We start from the raw sequence: 20,403 nt of genomic DNA, 5'->3' as shown, positions 1-20,403 counted from the left end.
TCCGCAGATGGCGGATACGGCGCCGATTAATCGCGACACGTGCGCGGATTTTTCACAGTGATGGATCGAGTTTCACGTGTTGTCAATAATCGTCGAATTGGTGGATTATAAAAATTTTTGTTTCACTGTAGTTTTCGAGATTTTGAAAAAGATTTTTAAGCACTGGATGTTTGCTAGGTTTATTTGTTCGTTCAGATATATTTTATAAAAGTTCCTGAAACGTCTCGATAAATGCTATCTTGTTGTTTTTAACCCCTGTCACCGTGGTTTGAAGATTGTAGATTGGAGAGTCTTCATTTTTGTAGATATTCAGTGCATAATTTATTCATGCAGACGTATTCAGGTCAGAAAAGTCGTGAAACGTCTCTTGATAAATGTGGTTTTGTTTGTTTTAACCCCTGTCATTGCAATCGGTGGATTTTTATGCGAAGTAAGAATTTTGTTTATCGATTACAAGCTGCTAGGATGAAAATTCGTTTCTTCCTTCAGTAATTTTAATAAGTTGGTGGGGATGTATTTATACTCTCAATTACTCAATTTTAGGATTTTCTGCGGTCTCATTTCAAACGGTAAAAACCTTAGAATTTAAAAATACTGTTAAAATTATTTCGAACCTAGTAGACAAACTAAGAATTTATTTCACTCCAATTTGTTGCAACCAGGGTAAATTTTGATAACAGAAAAATTCAAGTAGCCGAACACATTTTCAATCAACATACCTGTCGGAAAAGATTTCTAAAATCCGCCTCGTTCCCGACAAAATTCCCGAAAACCTAGTTAGCTCGAGACAGTCGACTCCATTAGCCTAAGCTTCATTAGAATCCAGCCAGCTGTGAATCGTTCTCGAAGACGACACGTGTCCCGAGACATCAGGAATTAGGCTAACGTCCCTTCCACCGGTATTCACGCGGAGTCAGGGTCAGATCTCGTATTTTCACGAAGCACAAAGCGTTCGGTTCATACTCCGAGCGTGTGAAACAACAAAGCGGCGCTTTTTAAAAACCAACTGAAGAACTTTCGGCACCGCGAGCCATCGTCTTCCCGCCGAGTTTTTGACCTCGAATAGCGGCTGCTTACGTAATGCTAATTTTATTATCACGACGTGACGCAGCCTGGGAGCGCGTTCATGCTTGTCGTGAATAATTATCGTCCGAGCACGCGATCGATGTTGCATGAGTCGATTCTTCCATCGAGCGATCCGGAAAATGATCGATGAAAATAAAAATTTCGAAGAAATTCTGAAGATCGACAGTCTGAGGCCGGGGGCTACGGTTTTTGTGTATTTGCGGTGAAAATTGCCATTGTTCACAATTGTCGAAGAATTAAGCGTTTAATAATGACTAAATATTTGGGCAACAAGCCCGCAAATTTCTGCGTTAACCACTGCTCCATAAAATTAAGAACCACCCCTTAGGCCTTCTACTTAAATGACGAGTATAGTTTTTATTTGCAACCTGCAATTGTTGAAAATTTCTTGAGGAATTAAGCGTTTAATAATGACTAAATATTTGGGCAACAAGCCCGCAAATTTCTGCGTTAACCACTGCTCCATAAAATTAAAAACCACCCCCGGGCATTCTACTTAAATGACGAGGGCAGTTCTTATTTACAAGCTGCAATTGTTGGGAACTGTTGAGGAATTAGGCGTTTAATAATGTTTAAATATTTGGGTAAGAAACCTGCAAATTTCTGCGTTAACCACTGCTCCATCAAATTAAAAACCACCCCTTAGGCCTTCTACTTAAATGACGAGTATAGTTTTTATTTGCAACATGGAATTGTTGAAAATTTCTTGAGGAATTAAGCGTTTAATAATGACTACATATTTGGGCAACAAGCCTGTAAATTTCTGCGTTAACCACTGCTCCATAAAATTAAGAACCACCCCTTAGACCTTCTACTTAAATGACGAGTATAGTTTTTATTTGCAACCTGCAATTGTTGAAAATTTCTTGAGGAATTAAACGTTTAATAATGACTAAATATTTGGGCAACAAGCCTGCAAATTTCTACGTTGACCACTGCCCCATAAAATTAATAAAAATTAAATTTTATACGAGGATGTTACAGTCTCAAATGAAATTGCAGGGGTTGAACTAAGGGTGCCTAAACACGAGACGCGGAAGCTTAATTGTACACGATGATATCGAAATGATTAAAAGTGTTCATTTGAAGGTCTTCCCCAACGGACTTAGAAGATCGTTATCGCGAACGAGGGTAGAATCATGAAAATATGCGAAAGGAGTCAAGACTAACCAGTTTTCTCCAGAAACGGAGTCATGGTCAGCTGACCTTCGACGAGTGCAGTTGAATCCGGTAATGCGGATCCGCGAAAACTGGTGTCGCCATTGATCTGTCTCTGTTCCTTCCAAACCGGTGTGGATCGATCAAGTTTCCCTTTCTTGAACAGCTGTGAACGTCGCTGGAACGTAAGAACGTGGCGTCTTCGAAAAATTCTGCTTTTGCGATGCGAGATGAACTGAGAACTTACACTGGCCACTTACAACCCTTGATATATTACTCCTTACAACCCCTCCACTCAAATAAAAACTAAAACACACTGTAGAATAAAATTTCAATTCGCGACTTTACCGGTAATATTTACTGGAATTGTTAAATCGAGGAATTAAACAAATTGTTAAATGAGGAAATTAATTTTTGGAGAAAGCACAAACCGGAGAGCAAATTCGCGGTCTAAGGGAAGTTGACGTGACGAGGCCCGGCTTAAAACTGCAGGTAGCGGCTCCGAGGGGTGGGAAGGGGGCTGCGACAGGTAGCAAGCCCCAAAAGTGCGAATGCATCCCCTCCCAGCCCTCCCACGACGCGTCGGCTAGTCTACGAGCCTCAAAGCCGTTGATCTCTTCATTGTCAAGCGAGGATCGTCTGCGTCTGCGACTTCCAGAACGCGGCTTCTGTCCGTTAATTGACCCTGCAATTCCGTTTCGGCGAACTATGACCTATCCCACTGAGATCCTCTCCTCCTCTTTACATCACTAATTGCTACGGTCGCATGCGTTTGCGTAGCGATCCGCAGATTTTTTCGCAATTAGGGTAAGGGACACAATTACTGCGGGGCGGTACCAATTACTGTGTCTACATAATTTAGCATCTCTTCAGATCAACCCCTCGGAGGAATCTAGTGGTTCATGATGATGCTCTAGCATGAATCATTCAAAATTTTTTTTTCTGAGGGAAAATATGCGACATGGCTAATTTTAAAAAAAATTTTTGAACGGTTCTATTATTTCCAATTTGTGAAAATTATTAAATGAAGATATATATTTTTACTTAGCTCCTGTTTCCTACAAACGATGCAGGAAATTTTTATTTGGTAGAGGAAATGTTTCGGGGCTTGTAGAAAAATTGTTGGGCCCTATGGGACGTATTGGGACCTACAGAATAATTGTAGGGCCCTCGGGAATCTTTTGGAATCCATTGAAACGTTGCAAGGGCGAAGAAAGTTATTCTAGGTTTCAGGAAAGCTTTGTAGGGGACACGAGTACGTTCTGGGCCCTATGGCTATCTTTTTCAACCTTCTAAAAATTGATGCCACCTATACAAAAATTGTAGGGCCTCCGAAAAATTTTTGGGACCAATTGAAAAATTGTAAGACCTAGGAAAATTATGCTAGGGACTGAATATTGAATACTTTGGGCCTTGTATGAAAACTACTGGCTTCTGAAAAATATCGGGGCCAAAAAAAAGAATTGTAGGGCCCACATAAATGATGCAAAGATACAGAAAATGTTCATTTTGCATAAAAATCCGCAGTCTAGTTAAACGAATCGCCTCCCGAGTGTTAAGCTGGCAAAATCGATTTTCTTGTAAAACAAATTAGTCTGAAGAACGTTTCCCAAAATCTATCGGTAGGATTAAGATAAAGATCGAGCCTAATCGCTACGGCCAAAATCGCGTGTTTCGCGTTGAGTCATCAGTCAACGTGAAATAATTTTCAGCGCAAGAGAAACATAGTTAGAGGAAGGCGACGAGCATCAAGCAACTTTTCGGTCTTTGATCGGTGGAGTTAGGCGTGTTTGCATTAGATAACTACGACGGGGTTCGTCGCAACTGTATGTACAAACGGTATCTCTTCCATTTTTCCGATAGGGACGACTACCTGGCCGGTGAGGGGCGAGTCATCAGAAGACTTTCTTCGAGTTGTCCTTCGTCTGACATGATCCACGGTTCGATAATCGGTAGTTCTGGCTGCCCCTAATCTCTCGGTCTGACCGTCAATTTATCGGCCTAAGCGTATATACACATCGGGACCGCTGGAAAATCCTATTACCCGTCGCAATCTTATCTCGAGAAATCTACCGAACCTCGACGACCGAATTCGCCACACAGCTGCGGCCGTTTCTAATTAACAATCACGATTCGATCGATCATTATCGGCCGATAACGAACACTTGTTCCGTGACGCGATCGATCTCGACGATGGGCGAGCCGGAGTCGTCAAAAACTTGGACGAAATCATCTTTGGCCATTATGTTCGATTAATCTCGCTGGACTGAGGATCTTAATGCGATCATTAATTTTTGCAAATTACGTGATTTTATTTGCGATTTTATTTGCGTGATTAGAAATGTTCTGCTCTGTTCGGAATAAAATAAAAATTGTGGTACCTGAAATTTGTTCTATGGAAAATTGTGGAAACGTGCGGATAAAATTTGCAACTGCGTAAAATCTGGTATATTAATTAATAGGACAGTTTCAGAGGGTTTGGAATCACCGAATATGATTCTGCCTTTTTTAAAAGGAGAAATTAGGGATGTTTAAACGGTAAGGGGTGTCTTATGGAAGGCCCCCTTGTGAGGGGTGTTTTACATTGAGAAATACAAATTTTGTGTTAGATTAATTCTATTAATCATGACTGGGATCTCCACTTATATGTCTAAGACCTAGTGTACCTCCATCCATTAAAATTTTCAGAATAAATTCAATTTTAATCTCTTTCACGTCGATTGGACGTTTCCGGATAAAACGCCCCTACTTTATGGAAACAGCCTAGCATGATGCTTCGACGCTGATGAAATACTATGCTCCGATGGATCATCAGCCATCACCGGCCGCTTACGAAGCCCGTGAAGGTACTATGCAGTTGTAAGAATAGCATGCATTACACGATCCTGGTTTTCCACGGACAAAGCGACCGCAAGCCGATTACGAATGTGTCTGTACAATTTCGGGGTGCGACAACGGTCACGCTAGACGTGTCGTCTTTCTCACCCCCATGCAGGGGTGTCTTCCAACGTATCAGATGATTCAGAAGCTTCTGAACCCCCTTGGAGATCGCCCGACGCACCTTTGTTGCTGTTGCCTTGACACAGGCTATTCACACTGATTTTCTGTGTAAAATTGCTTACGCTTATGGCGCTGAGAAAATTTGTGCATATTCTCTAAACATTGATATATATATATATGCACAAAATTTTAAGCGGGTGGGTTCCTTAGTTTGGTCTCAAAAAATTCCCAAAATTCCGCTACTTTGGACCATCAGGGCAGGAAGATTTCTTCATTGCTTCACGGCTTGCAAAGAGACTCCAAATTAATTTTTCACAGCTAAAAGCGCGAAGAAATGACTATAATCCCACTGTTCCTCCATTTGGTAAAGGTATTAAGATTCTCAAAGTAAGGGGATTATTGCAAATTTTCCAAGAGAATTCGAAATCGGTGTGTATCGCGTTCCAGGTTGGTATTGCGATCGTATGGGAGACACGCCGGGTGCAGAGATAATCGACACAATTTATTTACAATAGAAAAAACGCATCGGATGTGTTACATATATGCGTGGATCCTCTATCCGAGTTCTGGTCATTCGTCATCCACGCGACGTCGACGGGAATTCTCTGTTTGGCCTGGTGGCCGAATAACGATCAAATGCCAGAGCTAATCCTTAATAAACGTGCAACACTTATCTAATAAAGCTTTTAAACGATACATAATGTAACGAGATGCAATGCGAGAACACACACTCGTATGTAACTGATGTGTACGTAAAACGCAGTAGATTGAACCGTCCCAGTTACGAATTCCTCTTCCTCTCGGTCCCGTTTTCTCGTTCTCCGCGGCGATCGGTACGCGACAGTATAATTAACATACACGACTGTACGCATAATATTTTACATACACTTAATTCGATATCGGTTACAACGTTCGCGGCCGATTGACGAGATCTCGAGAGACGCCGTCATCCCCCTCACCCCCTCACCCCCCATACAGAAAACTCTTTCCTTCTTCCTCGAGGATTTCTCTTCTTGAGAAAAAGATGTTCTTTTGTTTTCTTCTATTCGGCTAAAACTGCTACATTGTTCTGGGGAAGTTAATTGCGGCTGACCGTGGCCGACGATCCTGCATGCGTGGCTCGCCGCCTAAGTAAGCTGGACCATTCTATTTCTCGTTCGGAGAGTGACAGAAACGTTTCCTCGCCCACCATATGGCTGCCAATGCTGCTGCCAGGAAACCGATCCCTGCTACAATCCCCATAGAAATCGCACGGTTCCGACGGTACGCCGGGACCTCCAAACTTATGCGTTCGCTGGTCACCACGTCGTCGGTCACTGACACCGATGCCACCTCGAAGGAGTAATAGCTCTCGTCCTCTAGGGCTTTCACTGGAAAAAGTGGACAATTAAGAGGAACGTTGCGTTTGGTTCATTAGGCGCATTTGGTTCACAAGGTGCATTTGGTCTACCAGCTGCATTTAGTCTATGAGCTGTACTTGGTCTGTCAGCTGCATTTAGTCCATGAGGTGCATCTGGTCTATCAGCTGCAGTTGGTCTACCAGACGCATTTGGTCTACCAGCTGTATTTAGTCTATAAGCTGTACTTGGTCTGTCAGCTGCATTTAGTCCATGAGGTGCATCTGGTCTATCAGCTGCAGTTGGTCTACCAGATGCATTTGGTCTACTAGATACATTGGATCTACCACCAGGTGCATTTAGTCCACAAGGCGAATTTGGTCTATCAGATGCAGTTGGTCTACCAGATGCATTTGGTCTACTAGATGCATTTGATCTACCAGGTGTACTTGGTCTACTAGATGCTTTTGATCTACCAGGTGCATTTAGTCCACAAGGTGCACTTGGTTTGTCAGCTGCAGTTGGTCTACCACGTGCATTTGGTGTATCAGATGCATTTGATCTACTACGTGCATTTAGTCTACAAGGTGCATCTGGTCTATCAGCTGCAATTGGTCTACCAGATGCATTTGGTCTACTAGAAGCATTTGATCTACCAGGTGCATTTACTCTACAAGGTGCATGTGGTCTATCAGCTGCAGTTGGTCTACCAGATGCATTTGGTCTACTAGAAGCATTTGATCTACCAGGTGCATTTACTCTACAAGGTGCATGTGGTCTATCAGATGCAGTTGGTCCACCAGCTGCACTTGGCCTATCAGATTCACTTGGTGTACCCGATGCAGTTGGTCTGTCAGTTGCATTAGGCAACTGTCTAGATGAATACAGAGGGGTAATTGGATTGTGGATGATGCTGTGAAGGTTTTAGGTTAGCAGTGATCTCAGGGGATGAAAAGGGTGGCATGGTTGTGCTCAACCTTCTGCGTTCATCCTGAACAGAACGAGGACTGGGTTCAGAAGGTTGGACATGAAATGAATGGGAAATCAGATGGACGCAAAGGTGGCAGAATGAATGTGGACTTTTAGTTTTGGTGGCTGGAAGTATGAATGTGAGTATGTGGGTTGTGAAACGTATATGCAGTTTAATCGGTCTCTATCCTCTACCGCTAGGCCCCAATAGAAATTCTATTGTGTAGGCCAATGTCTCAATGTAAAAATGTGAAAATAACTTTGAGAGATAGTGCGAGGAAGTAATACCTAAGTAATAAGTGTCTGTTGTCTCTGCTTTCCCATACAGTCGTTCAGACGGTCCACGGAACCACTTAACCGTGTAATGTCTGACTTTCTGCGGTCCAAACACAGGAGGTTCCCAGGTGACCAGGTATCCTTCCACGGTAGCTTGTACCCTGACCTTTGTCGGAGGTCCCATTCTGTCATCTATCGATTGATAAACGCTTGTTACACTACCACAGGAAGATTTAACATAGCCGTTCCAATAAAACATTATATTACCTAGAGGACTGCGGTACTCCGACGCAGAGTTCTCGTTGATCTTGTCTGAAATGTGCATTATCAGCGACCCTGTCATACTGAGTCAATGTCGGAGTATCAAATTCAAAATTAACACGTTCACTGCCGACAGTGTTCACGTAATTTTTCGATTCAGGATTATTTACTGGCGTTGGGATTACAGGAGTACTTTCCAATCGGATAACATTTGCCTCGACCTTCTTCCAGATGGAGCTAATGAACTCTGTCAGCAGCGAACAAGTTAATCGATTGACAGGATTCAAAGTGGTTTCGATTGAATTGGGACCGTACGTGATTGTGTGACGACCCGCAGGGTTTTGCTAAACATCCCCTCACCGAGGTGGTCATGGCTGAGCACCATGACTTCGTACTCCTGTCCTGGGGTCAGATTGTTCACAGTTGCTTCTGTGATTTTCTTCGACACGGGTTTCATTGTCTTCCATTCTGCTGTATCAGCAGCTCTGTACCTAATCGCAAACGAAAATACACTTTAAACGCATTTCTATGTACCGGTGGAACGATCCAGGGGAAAAGAGGGGAATGTCAATTTTTCTTTTAAATTTCCGGCATAATAAATATGCTCCCACGTGTCCTCTTTGTCACTCGCTATGTTGCATTGCGAATTAAAAATTTCCTGAAGAATCCGATTCCTATGAGAAACTTACAGCGACCCGTCCAGTGGCTATTAGCAACTCCAGTGCAGAGCAGTGTGAAACATTAGATTGAAAAATAAATTTTCTAAGGGATCCTACCATTTTGACAATTCCTCTATTCTCTCATGGATCCATCAGAGATCGTCCGATGAGATCAGGAACGAAGTTATTTTCATTACCAGACGGCGTACTCCGTTCTCGGACTCACAAATCCTGGAACCCAAGTCAAAGTGATGGCATTTTTACTGGTATTCGCACTCAAATTGTACGGTGCTCTAGGAGGATGGTTGACAACCATCAGTTCTGCGTCAACGACTACTGTCGCAGCCTCGTTGGTAGCTGCACACTGGTACAGTCCTCTATCCTGCGATTCGATCTTGTCGATTGTTAAATTGCTACCGATCTGAAACGTCCTGTTGGTCGAGACCGGTTCACCGTCCTAACAAAACACACGATTTGATGATCAACATGATCGAAACTAGCTTGAAACACCTTGAGGACCAACGACCCCCGAAAAACCAACATGATTCTCAGCAGTATAATACCAGCCCAACGTAACAACAGAAACATGTGAATGTTGCCGAAGAAAATTTAGAATGTTCGAATCTGACTTTTCATACTGCTGTGTACACGTTAGCTGTCCTGATGATGTGCGGGACGATTGACAGTGATCGTCACTATGATCCACACCTTATACCACACGATCGAAGGTTGATGCGACTCGTTTTTGTCCGTGGCGGCGCAAGGCATCTCCAAACTGTCTCCAAGTTTCCTGAGGTACACCGGCTGGGGTGTCAACGTGAACACGGGCGGACTTTGAACGATCTGCAAAAAGACGTTCGCGAATTAAGGACAACACTCTCCGCAGCGATCAACTATAACTCGCGGATAAAGGCTTGGTTAACACTCGTCTGCGCGGTCAGTGGTCTTGTTCTTTGTGACATGTGTCAGCTTTGTCCAAGGTAAATTCGAGTGTGGTAGATCGTGGACGTTCGTCTCTTGCCAATTTAGAACCTGCGGAGAGGACACTCACCACTGAGATGGTAGGACTGGGACCTTCTGTGCCCAGCTCGTTGTACGGTGTGCAGGTGTAGCTACCGGAATGCGTATCGTCCACCTTCAGGAAAGACAGGGAACCGTTCCGTCTGTAGAACACACCCTGGACATTGTACGGGTCGAAGAGGAATCCGTCCTTCTCCCATCGAAGGTTCGTCATGGGAGGGTTCGCCCTGAAGTGGCAGTCTAGCAGCGCTGGTTTCCCGTAGGCCAGGTAGACCTCTCGAGGAGCGTAGATCACTTTAGCCTTGTCTGGAAAGACAAACGTTGGTGGTTAGGATAGCGCAGAAATGATCCCAGGTCCAAACTGTAGCCTCTAGCTCGAAACTCTTCTGTCTTCTCCAAAATATAGCTTTGAATATCACACTGATTCTGTGTATCTCTATTTCAACTAGTACATCCTGGTCTACATTGAAAATGCATTGACTAGTTGCTTGTGATTGTAGGGTCTGTGATACAAGGCGGTCATTGACCATTTTTCTAAGACGATTGGTCAGTGACCGTAAGTTTCACAAACCACAGTGACATCAATTAGCAAATTTTACTTCTCCAAGAAGATATTCACCGGACAATTGTCAGTGATCGTAGGGTTCATGGCTTATGACGGTCACTGACCATTTTGTCAAGGGTGCTGGTCAGTGACCATAGATTTCATATTCTCTAAAGTGTAGTTTTGAAGGCCACAATTAGCAGATTCTAGTCTTCAATAAGGATCTCGATTACATAGATGGGTCTATGACCAATGGCGATCACTGACCATTTTTCGTGGTCATTCCCACAGGTACCCAGCATTGTTTGTTGATACTTACACTGCACATTGAGGTAGGCCGAAGAACTCTGTTGCTCCCCAGTCTCCCCAGTCACCGTACAGGTGTACAGCCCCAGATCCCCCATAAGTGCTGATTTGATAGTCAGCGTTCCATTTTCACTCACCGATGCCCTCCTCCTGAAATCCTGTCTCGCGCAAACAAACATCAAATGAAACGTTAACAATTTAAATTAAATCTTATCATTCAATAATTACCAGTAAACTCACGTATTCGATAGAACAATTGAATCAACAATCATATTGTACGATATGAAAATAACACATCCTAATTTTGCTAAAAGTAAATGAACGAGTATTAAGTGCTGTTAAGGTAGCAAGTTTTGCGATAGAAATGAGAGCCTGTCAAACTAAAAAACAGTAGAAAAATTGAAAAATGTCTGAACTCACTATTTCCAAAGTGTTTAATGAAACAAATTTCTATGTAGCATCTGTTTGCTATTGACGAAGAGAATTTTGGACCAACTGAATTGAAAATAATTTGAAAAGTTGCTGTAACGTAATATTTCAAGAGGAATGATAACAACCTCGATTTCCGTGACCTCCGTACCCTCGCGGAACCAGGTGACAGTAGATTTCTCCCCTTTCGCAACGCAGTCAAACTCCGCAGGTTCACCTTCCATGATAGTCCTGTTCACAGGCGGCACCGCCAGCAAGTTTTCACCTGGAACAGATGTCCCAAACGGCGACGCACCTGGGTTGAACGATTTAACGAGTCTGCCCAGATTCATGTTAGTAAGCATCAGCGGGATTATCAAGTTTTATATATTCGATACGACAGCCAGGGCCGCGAGAGGCGTTATTCCGTGTTAAATTCGTTAATGCCGCCCACAAGTCTTAACTGCCACAAATGCAACGCGTTAATCAATCGATCCACGATACATCACAGGTTAATCGACCAAGTCGAATCAAGTGCACGTTACGCAAATGCTGTTTTCAGACTGTGCGCATCCTTCTGTCCTCGTTTCGTACGAAATTCAGAAAAAAAAACGGCACACCCATTTTTTCTCGTTTGATCACTAGCACAAGTTACAATTTTTCTGGTTCTTTCTCTGACCGTGAAATTTGCTTCGCTTTTAAAATTTGTTAATATTCTTTTAAAAATAATTTCTCGTTTATATTTGATTGAACGAAACGGGCGTGACTTTTCGTACGAAAAGGGGCTAGCATAAGCATCCGCAGTCCAGTGATTAGGAATCGCTGCATGACAGAGGCGTCGTTACATCGAACCGGTGGGACACATTCTTTTCCACGGGGCTACAGTTTCAAACAGTTCCGGGAAAGGGAGCGTCTTCATTGTCTGCAGGATCATATTGTCCTGGTCGATCCCCCATGTCAGGAGTCACGGGAGTTGAATCTAGAGGTGTGACTGTCATTACTATTAACATGCTACCGAGTCAAATCGGTAGCGTTACATTGCGACAAATTAATTGTAAGACAGACCGTTTTCGACAAATTAAAAAACTGTTTTCTAGAATGGAACAAATTCTGTGAATAAAAATAGTAAAATTACAACTAAACTGTACTGTGACAAGCTCAAATAAATAAATATAGCACGGCAACTTAGTTGTGTTTATTCATCCTAACGCTGCCTTAACCCCTTGCCTTACGATTTATTTCACCCTAATTTCTCTAGTGATTGGAACTCCTTTCTTGTTCATAATTTTGTATAATAATGTTCTTCACAAGCTAGAAAAGGTTGCATTCTGATCGGTCCATCCGTTGCAGAAAAATCGCTGGACAAGTACTGTAGAATTGAGTGACCACTTCGACGTCTACAGTGGATTCTCGATATATGTCAACAACACGGGCCTTGCCAGCGTCATGTATCGTACAGGAGACGATGTTTGCGTTATGCTTACACTTCTCGGCTCTCGAGCTTCGTGGCCCGTCGCGGGGTATACCCGCGGCAGTGGGGATAATTCCGCGACGTTTATCGTCCAGGCCTTGGCGACAAATATAGAGAGATCACTGTATTGTGTGCCTATATTAGATTATCGACAAAATTAGATTGCGATTGCTATACTCGATAGGTTGCGTCCGATATTATAAGACAGGGGTTAAGTTGCGAATAGAACACATCAACTATCGCCGATAAATCGACAGCTCATCGATAGCAGTAATTTCTTAGTCACACCACCAGCCCGACGATCTCGATGATTCTCGCAACTGCGCCGTTAGGTGGATGACTCAATTCTCTATTACCGTTTAACAGAATTCCAGCAGCAAAAACCAGAATTCCGGCTGGGTTAACGAGTGAATCATTGACTCCAATATGTCAGCTCGAGAGGGTCGAGGAAGCCTCGACTCTCTCGCGCATCGATTCTCGATCTCGCAAGCCTCGTTCCCGAAGGATCCCCTCGACACCAGCGCATCGGGATGACGCAGGGTAGACAACGATCTAAATGATTTGTGTGATTCTTACTTCATCGTTCCCTCATGATTCGACGGGCTCGAGCCGCGCCGGTTCGTCCAGTGTTAGTGTCCGCAACACCAGCGTGACCCAATTCAGTGCTCAGGGTTAGTCAGTCAGCGGTTAATTACGTTAATTCCCTTCGCCACTTGCTGTTATCGAATTAGTCGAACGGTTTACGAGAAAGCTGGCGACCTTACCATCGATTGCGAGGTGGAACCATGTCCCATTGTTCCTCGAGTTCGGCGTCCGGTTCGGGAAGATGACGCGACACTCGTACCATCCTTGGTCGCTCTCGCGGATGTTCGTCAGGTTTATGGTGCCTTGACCGTAACCTCGGTTAATCGCGTCCTCTAGAAGGTGCACGCGACCCTCGTACCCTAAATGCACCGTACCGTGTCCGTTGTACCATGAGAAGATCGGTCGACCCTGAAACAGAACCCCGATGATCAGCAACATCATCAACGCTGTTTGCTCAAACGATACTGACTCCGTTCTTTGTTTAATTAAATATGGTCCAAGATGGGTACCGCTTTACCTCTTTTGCATTCCCAGAAATATCAATAAAAGTGTCTCAATAAAAATTCCCTAATGGCCATGGAGTAAAGTGTTGTCTCTATGTGTCCGATTAGGTAGTCAAGTGTGAATTGTCGTAGGCAACCATAGGAAGGGGCTTCTGAGGATGACATGTGGCTGTTTAAGTAGCAGAGGCTGCGAGCAAAGTCGAGTTTCATTTGCCTTCACGTGGGTGGAAACGGAGGACTTCGTGAAGGCTGCTAATGAGTTGCTAAATAGCAATCCTGAATTTCTGAACCTTAGTCTTGAAGACTAGTGTCTCCCCGATATAACCAACGTGAATTGGCGGAGTTGGTGGAGTCATTATTCTGAGGATGACGCGTTCAAGTAGACTGTCGTTCGACTTCGGCGAAGGTTGGCAACGAGTTCGGTCTGGAGATCAGACGCGACACGTGAGTCCCCCGGTCGAAACCGTAAAACGGAGGAACCTGGGGAGTCCTCGGCGGTCAAAACGAGGCTGGCGAAAAGGCCGCTAATCGTCCCTAATCGTCTGACAATGCGTTAGCAGTGACCCACTGGTTGGAACCCCTCTTTGGTCGCGCACTCGCCATCGCTGGATGTAATGCAGCCTTGCCTCCAGTACTCCAATTACCGAGCGTTCGATAGACAGAGAGGGAGTCCGGGGCACCTGTTTTGCATACGCATCAGGGACCAATCAGGTTAAGTTCCACTTGATTTTATGCGGTAGCCATGCGCAACGTTCAATCTGTTTCCGGTTGGCGGCTGCACGCGCGTCGAATGCAACATCCGCGAAAGAATCGCGCCTCCTCTCGGACCCCGCGGACACCGGCAGGAAATAAACCGCGCGACGACGACCACTATAGCACTCGCGATAGTCCCTTTAACGTTTCTGCCTGTCGAGTTTACAAAGTCACCGAACACTGTCCGCGCTCCAATTCGCATATTGTTGACAGTATTCAAAACATTGGGAGAACCTTCTGACATTGTTGACAGTATTCAAAACATTGGGAGAAACTTCTGACATTGTTGACAGTATTAAAAACATTGAGAGAACATACTGACCTTGTTGACAGTATTTATAACATTCGGAGAACCTTCTGAAATTGCTGCTAGTATTCAAAACATTCGGAGAACCTTCTGACATTGTTGACAGGATTCAAAATATTGGGAGAACCTTCTGACATTGTTGACAGTATTCAAAACATTGGGAGAACCTTCTGACATTGCTGACAGTATTCAAAACATTGGGAGAACCTTATGACATTGTTGACAGTATTCAAAACATTGGGAGAACCTTCTGACATTGTTGACAGTATTCAAAACATTGGGAGAACCTTCTGACATTGTTGACAGTATTCAAAACATTGAGAGAACTTACTGACCTTGTTGACAGTATTTATAACATTCGGAGAACCTTCTGAAATTGCTGCTAGTATTCAAAACATTCGGAGAACCTTCTGACATTGTTGACAGGATTCAAAACATTGGGAGAACCTTCTGACATTGTTGACAGTATTCAAAACATTGAGAGAACTTACTGAACTTGTTGACAGTATTTATAACATTCGGAGAAACTTCTGACATTATTGACAGTATTCAAAACATTGGGAGAACCTTCTGACACTGTTGACAGCATTCAAAACATTGGGAGAACCTTCTGACATTGTTGACAGTATTCAAAACATTGAGAGAACTTACAGACCTTGTTGACAGTATTTATAACATTCGGAGAACGTTCTGAAATTGCTGCTAGTATTCACAACATTCGGAGAACCTTCTGACATTGTTGACAGGATTCAAAACATTGGGAGAACCTTCTGACATTGTTGACAGTATTCAAAACATTGAGAGAACTTACTGACATTGTTGACAGCATTCAAAACATTGGGAGAACCTTCTGACATTGTTGACAGTATTCAAAACATTGGGAGAACCTTCTGACATTGTTGACAGTATTCAAAATATTGGGAGAACCTTCTGACATTGTTGACAGTATTCAAAACATTGAGAGAACTTACTGACCTTGTTGACAGTATTTATAACATTCGGAGAAACTTCTGAAATTGCTGCTAGTATTCAAAACATTCGGAGAACCTTCTGACATTGTTGACAGTATTCAAAACATTGGGAGAACCTTCTGACATTGTTGACAGTATTCAAAACATTGGGAGAACCTTCTGACATTGTTGACAGTATTCAAAACATTGGGAGAACCTTCTGACATTGCTGCTAGTATTCAAAACATTGGTAGAACCTTCTGACATTGTTGACAGTATTCAAAACATTGGGAGAACCTTCTGACATTGTTGACAGTATTCAAAACATTGGGAGAACCTTCTGACATCGTTGACAGTATTCAAAACATTGGGAGAACCTTCTGACATTGATGCTAGTATTGAAAACATTGGGAGAACCTTTTGACATTGTTGACAGTATTCAAAACGTTGGGAGAACCTTCTAACATTGTCAACAGTACTGAAGACATTGGGAGAACCTTTTGACATTGTTGTTCCCCAATGTCAAGATCATTGCTCATCATGCCTGTAGGTATTAGAATTACACAAAGAGTCATGCAACATTGCACTGCCACTGCAGATTGAGAGACTCTGGATGATTTTTCGAAAGTAGATTAAGACAGTGTGAGTCAGACAGCCCAGCTCTGCGCAACGAAAGGAAATGTTTGAATTCCTGTTTCATGAAACGTGAAAATAAATACTTTTAAACTACTATTTGTAACAATTTAGACCCTTGAAGCGCCTCACGGAACGGTTCAATCAAATCTTCTTTAAAATGTCTGTATTACAGTCGACCTCAAGCAAAGGAAACCGCAAGAGAACGCAAGGAAACTGTAAGAGTATGAAGGGAAAGTATACTCGACTTTTCGAACGCGTTAAAGAAAGGAAGTCCTTTGGGACTCGCCGGTGGGAAAATTGGCGAAACTGCGCGAGTCGTTGAAACGTTTCTCAGGCGAAATTGTGCAATCGCAACTACGTTACAATCACATATCCGAAGATATCGAAACCGAGACTCTGGCTGACGGAAACCCGGATCGGAGACACGGGTGCTTCCCACGCGGATTGAATCCGATACACACACCCCGAAGGAAATCGAATCCCCTACCCTGCCTTGAAGCGAGCACTTTTCTACGCGGTTGAACGTGCGCGCTCCTGTCCGCGCCTTGCGGTCGCTGCCGACAAGGATTAGTAGACCATGCTTCGTTAACCCGATCCATTACTCAGAGAAACCCAAATTTTGCCTCACATTTTGCTTTGCATTGTGTTCCGCATTTTGCTACACGTTTCACCGATATCCAACAATTACTTCAGCAATGCAAAGGACCTAGCCAGTTCAGCAGGTCAAAAACGACCTTCAGCCGATTTTTACCGGAAGTAGCTCGTTCCATAGTGTACCAAAGAAGAACCCTTTCTGCCAAGTTTCAGCCCTGTACCTCGCCCGTAAGGGTAGTTACGGGGAATAAACGAAAAATCAGTTTTTGCTCCATTCTTCCCATTTAATCGCATCGAAAAATTCTAAAAAAATCTGATACATGCAACATATTGAATCACACGTTCAAGAATTTTTTCCGATTTTTCAGTTGCAAACTCTGGTTGCAGAAAAATTAAAAACATGGAAAAATACAGATTTTCTCTGGAAATTAATTCCGTAATAAGGTATTGTTATCAACACTGTGTTCAATTTTTTAAAATATTTTGCTAGAGTTTCAAACAATAAAAATCAATTTTTTAACCGGCTAGGCCCTTTCAGAAAATCAGTATGATACCGAGTGTAGTAGGATTCTCCGCACGCGAGAAGTTTTCTTCAGCGTTTCTGCCGGTATTTATTTGTTTATTCGTTTCAGAGCGATCAGTGGCGTAGTTGTCAGTTAGGAGTGTATTTTTATATGAAAATTACGGACGCTGCCGAGGAAGAAGCTTTCCTTGAGCCAGCCGATTGATTTTCGTTCGACGATCGACTAACTCGGCCGATCTTCCTCGGATGACCGCAAACCGCGTGTAAACCAACACTACTGTCGTGATTTTAGCGAACCGATCGCCCTGAATATTATTTACGACTCGTTGTGCAATCTTCGACGCGCGTATATCACGTTTGCCGATGCAATGGTGTTTGTTTCTTGCACCTAATAGCACAGTTTCAATCTTTGACTTTTCATAATTTTGTAATTACTTTTCCTAACTCCTAGGTATAATTTTTTGGCTGAGAAGCTGAAGAACATTTTGTATATTTTAAAAAATGTATTAACAAAAATCGACAGATAGAAAAACAGAATAATAGAATGTCACGGGTTCTATTGTTTAATTGGGCTCCCTTGCCAGTGAAATAGTCAATTAAAATAATGACAGACTGCTAAAACGCGTTCTTCTAAAATGCTAATACGCCTGTGTCTTCAATTGTCTTGAATGACACTACAGATTTATTAGCTAGATGAAGACATCCTAGGGTGACCTGGGTTAATGATAAGCGAATGATAATATTCAGTAACAGAGCGAAAACTGCACAGGTTTGCGAAGTCACTCACTGATTCGAACATTGTCGATTTTCCAACAGATTTGGAAAAAAATTGCTCTAGCTATGTACCTTGCAGAATATAAATGTATATGCATAAGTGTACACATGAGTAGATTGTGTGTGATCTAGACCCTAGCAAACATTTAATTGCTCTCCCTTGTTTTCGCCACAAGAGATCTCTTAAAAGCACTTTTTCTGATTTTAACCAGCGAAAGGAGTTTCCGCGATCACGCCGATTTCTACAAAACAGAAGATTTCTGGTCGCTCGCATAAATTCTCCAGTGACTTCGACGTCCGCGAAACGCAATCTTCAGTCGTGTGTCCGAAGGTCAGAAGGTAGAGTCGCAATCGCCACTGGAAAAATTACTTACATCACGGTTCCACAGCAAAAAATACGGAATCGGTGTCTCGTGCGGGAAGTCCAGGTCACAGTTGAACACGGCATACTCTCCAACCCCGGCGTTCAGGTAATTCGGCTGCTTCTCCTCCTCGAGTACCAAGCCGTAACTGATAACTGCAACATACAACAGACAATTTCCAAACAATGAAGCGCAATCAACAAACCCATCTTAAACATCGCGTGACTCTACAGGACTTCTTCAATTTCAGTAAATTGGCTAATGCCCGGGCTTATTATTAGCGGCCGTCAAGCGGGTTCGCGACAAACATACCACGAAGTTCAATATCAAGTGACATCTTTGCTGATATTGCATACGCAGTGTTCAGAGAACATGCTCTGTTGCTCACAGATTATGTTCTCCAGGTCACACTGATGTTCCGATGTTCAGGGACTGTGTGCCTAGCTCATAATGTTCTTAGACTACTTTTCTTGCTCATAGTGTTTAGGGACTATATCCTCTAGCTCATAGAGTTCTCTTAGAGTTCAAAAGACTATTTCTCTAGCTCATAGTGGTAGGAGACTATGTCCTCTCCAGCTCAGTGTTCAAATACTATGTTCTCATACTGTTCTTGTGATGTTCAAGGACTGTGTCCTCTAGCTCATAGAGGTCTCTTAGAGTTCAGAGGCTATGGTCTCTTGCTCATAGTGTTCAGGGACTACGTTCTCTCTAGCTCAAAGAGTTCTCATAGAGTTCAGAGGCTATGGTCCCTTGCTCATAGTGTTCAGGAACTATGCCCCCTAGCTTGCTGAGTTCAGAGACTAGGTTGTCTAGCTCATAGTGTTCAGAGACTATGCTCTCCAGCTCATAGAGTTCTCGTAGAGTTCAAAAGACTATTTCTCTAGCTCATAGTGGTAAGAGACTATGTCCTCTCCAGCTCAGTGTTCAAATACTATGTTCTCATACTGTTCTTGTGATGTTCAAGGACTGTGTCCTCTAGCTCATAGAGGTCTCTTAGAGTTCAGAGGCTATGGTCTCTTGCTCATAGTGTTCAGGGACTATGCCCCCTAGCTTGCTGAGTTCAGAGACTAGGTTGCCTAGCTCATAGTGTTCAGAGACTATGCTCTCCAGCTCATAGAGTTCTCGTAGAGTTCAGAGACTGTGGTCCCTTGCTCATAGTGTTCATGGACTACGGTCCCCTAGCTTGCTGCGTTCAGGGACTTCGTTCTCTCTAGTTCATAGCGTTCAGGGACTATGTTGTCTAGCTTCTAATGGTCAGAGATCGCGTGTTGTTTGCTCACCTTGATAGCAGAGGAGGAGGGTGAGCAGCTGGCAGATCCTGGACGTGTCGGAGGACATTTTTCCCCGGTAGTCCTGTGGTCGTTAGCTCTCACCGTTCCTGTCGCGGCTGTCTTATCTCGGAGAGGTCCCGCGATCTCACCAGCAACAGGTCACAACGCGACAACGCGAACGGAACACGGGCGCAAAACACATCTGTCATCACCCACACTCAACAACCGTCGGCCACCACCTGGGGCAATTAATCGGCACGCGACAACACTATCGCGGGCACATCCTCGGCCTCTCTGGCTCCCCCACCTTCTTCCTCTTCAAGGTACCCAACGGCACCGCTGGACAGACGGGACGGATCACCAGATGGACCCAAAGGTCATCCTCTTAGGGTCTCGTCCTGGAGACTCTTCGGGGATCTCCACCTTTTTTTTCGATCACAGGAGACTCTAGCGATTGAACTCGACGAGCTTGAAGGTGGGCCAGCTGGGTGGCTTCTTCGGGGTGGTTTTGGAGTACAGTGATGGACGAGGTTCGCAGAGAGCCGCGGAATCCGAGCTGGTCCAACGTTCGCTCACAGAATGGTTCGGTTCTAACGCTGATAACCGAGTAATCGCTCCGTCTCGGTCAATCCGAGCGGATACAACGCCGT

The 20,403-nt window shown here is 43.7% G+C and overlaps 1 protein-coding gene across 2 annotated transcripts; it reads right to left on the bottom strand.

The window, feature by feature from the left end:
* Positions 1–5,725: 5,725 nt before the first annotated feature.
* On the bottom strand, positions 5,726–20,384 carry Bdl (borderless). Of its 2 annotated transcripts, none has more exons than XM_076799073.1 (12): positions 19,763–20,384; positions 18,495–18,637; positions 13,260–13,488; positions 11,174–11,340; positions 10,630–10,774; positions 9,798–10,072; positions 9,455–9,589; positions 8,944–9,203; positions 8,403–8,578; positions 8,094–8,138; positions 7,839–8,018; positions 5,726–6,614 (listed from the first exon to the last, which is right to left on the bottom strand). In XM_076799073.1, the coding sequence occupies exons 1-12, from the start codon at positions 19,818–19,820 to the stop codon at positions 6,391–6,393; spliced, it is 2,037 nt and encodes a 678-aa protein (XP_076655188.1). In that variant the 5' UTR covers positions 19,821–20,384; the 3' UTR covers positions 5,726–6,390. The 2 variants fall into 2 exon arrangements, with proteins under 2 accessions (XP_076655188.1, XP_076655189.1); XM_076799074.1 differs by having other exon boundaries at positions 11,174–11,310.
* Between the last annotated feature and the right edge of the window lie 19 nt (positions 20,385–20,403).

This window comes from Halictus rubicundus, chromosome 13 (assembly GCF_050948215.1).
Source record: "Halictus rubicundus isolate RS-2024b chromosome 13, iyHalRubi1_principal, whole genome shotgun sequence".
NCBI lineage: Eukaryota > Metazoa > Arthropoda > Insecta > Hymenoptera > Halictidae > Halictus > Halictus rubicundus.
Note: the sequence above shows the minus strand (reverse complement) of the source record. Positions and strands in the feature narration are given on the sequence as shown.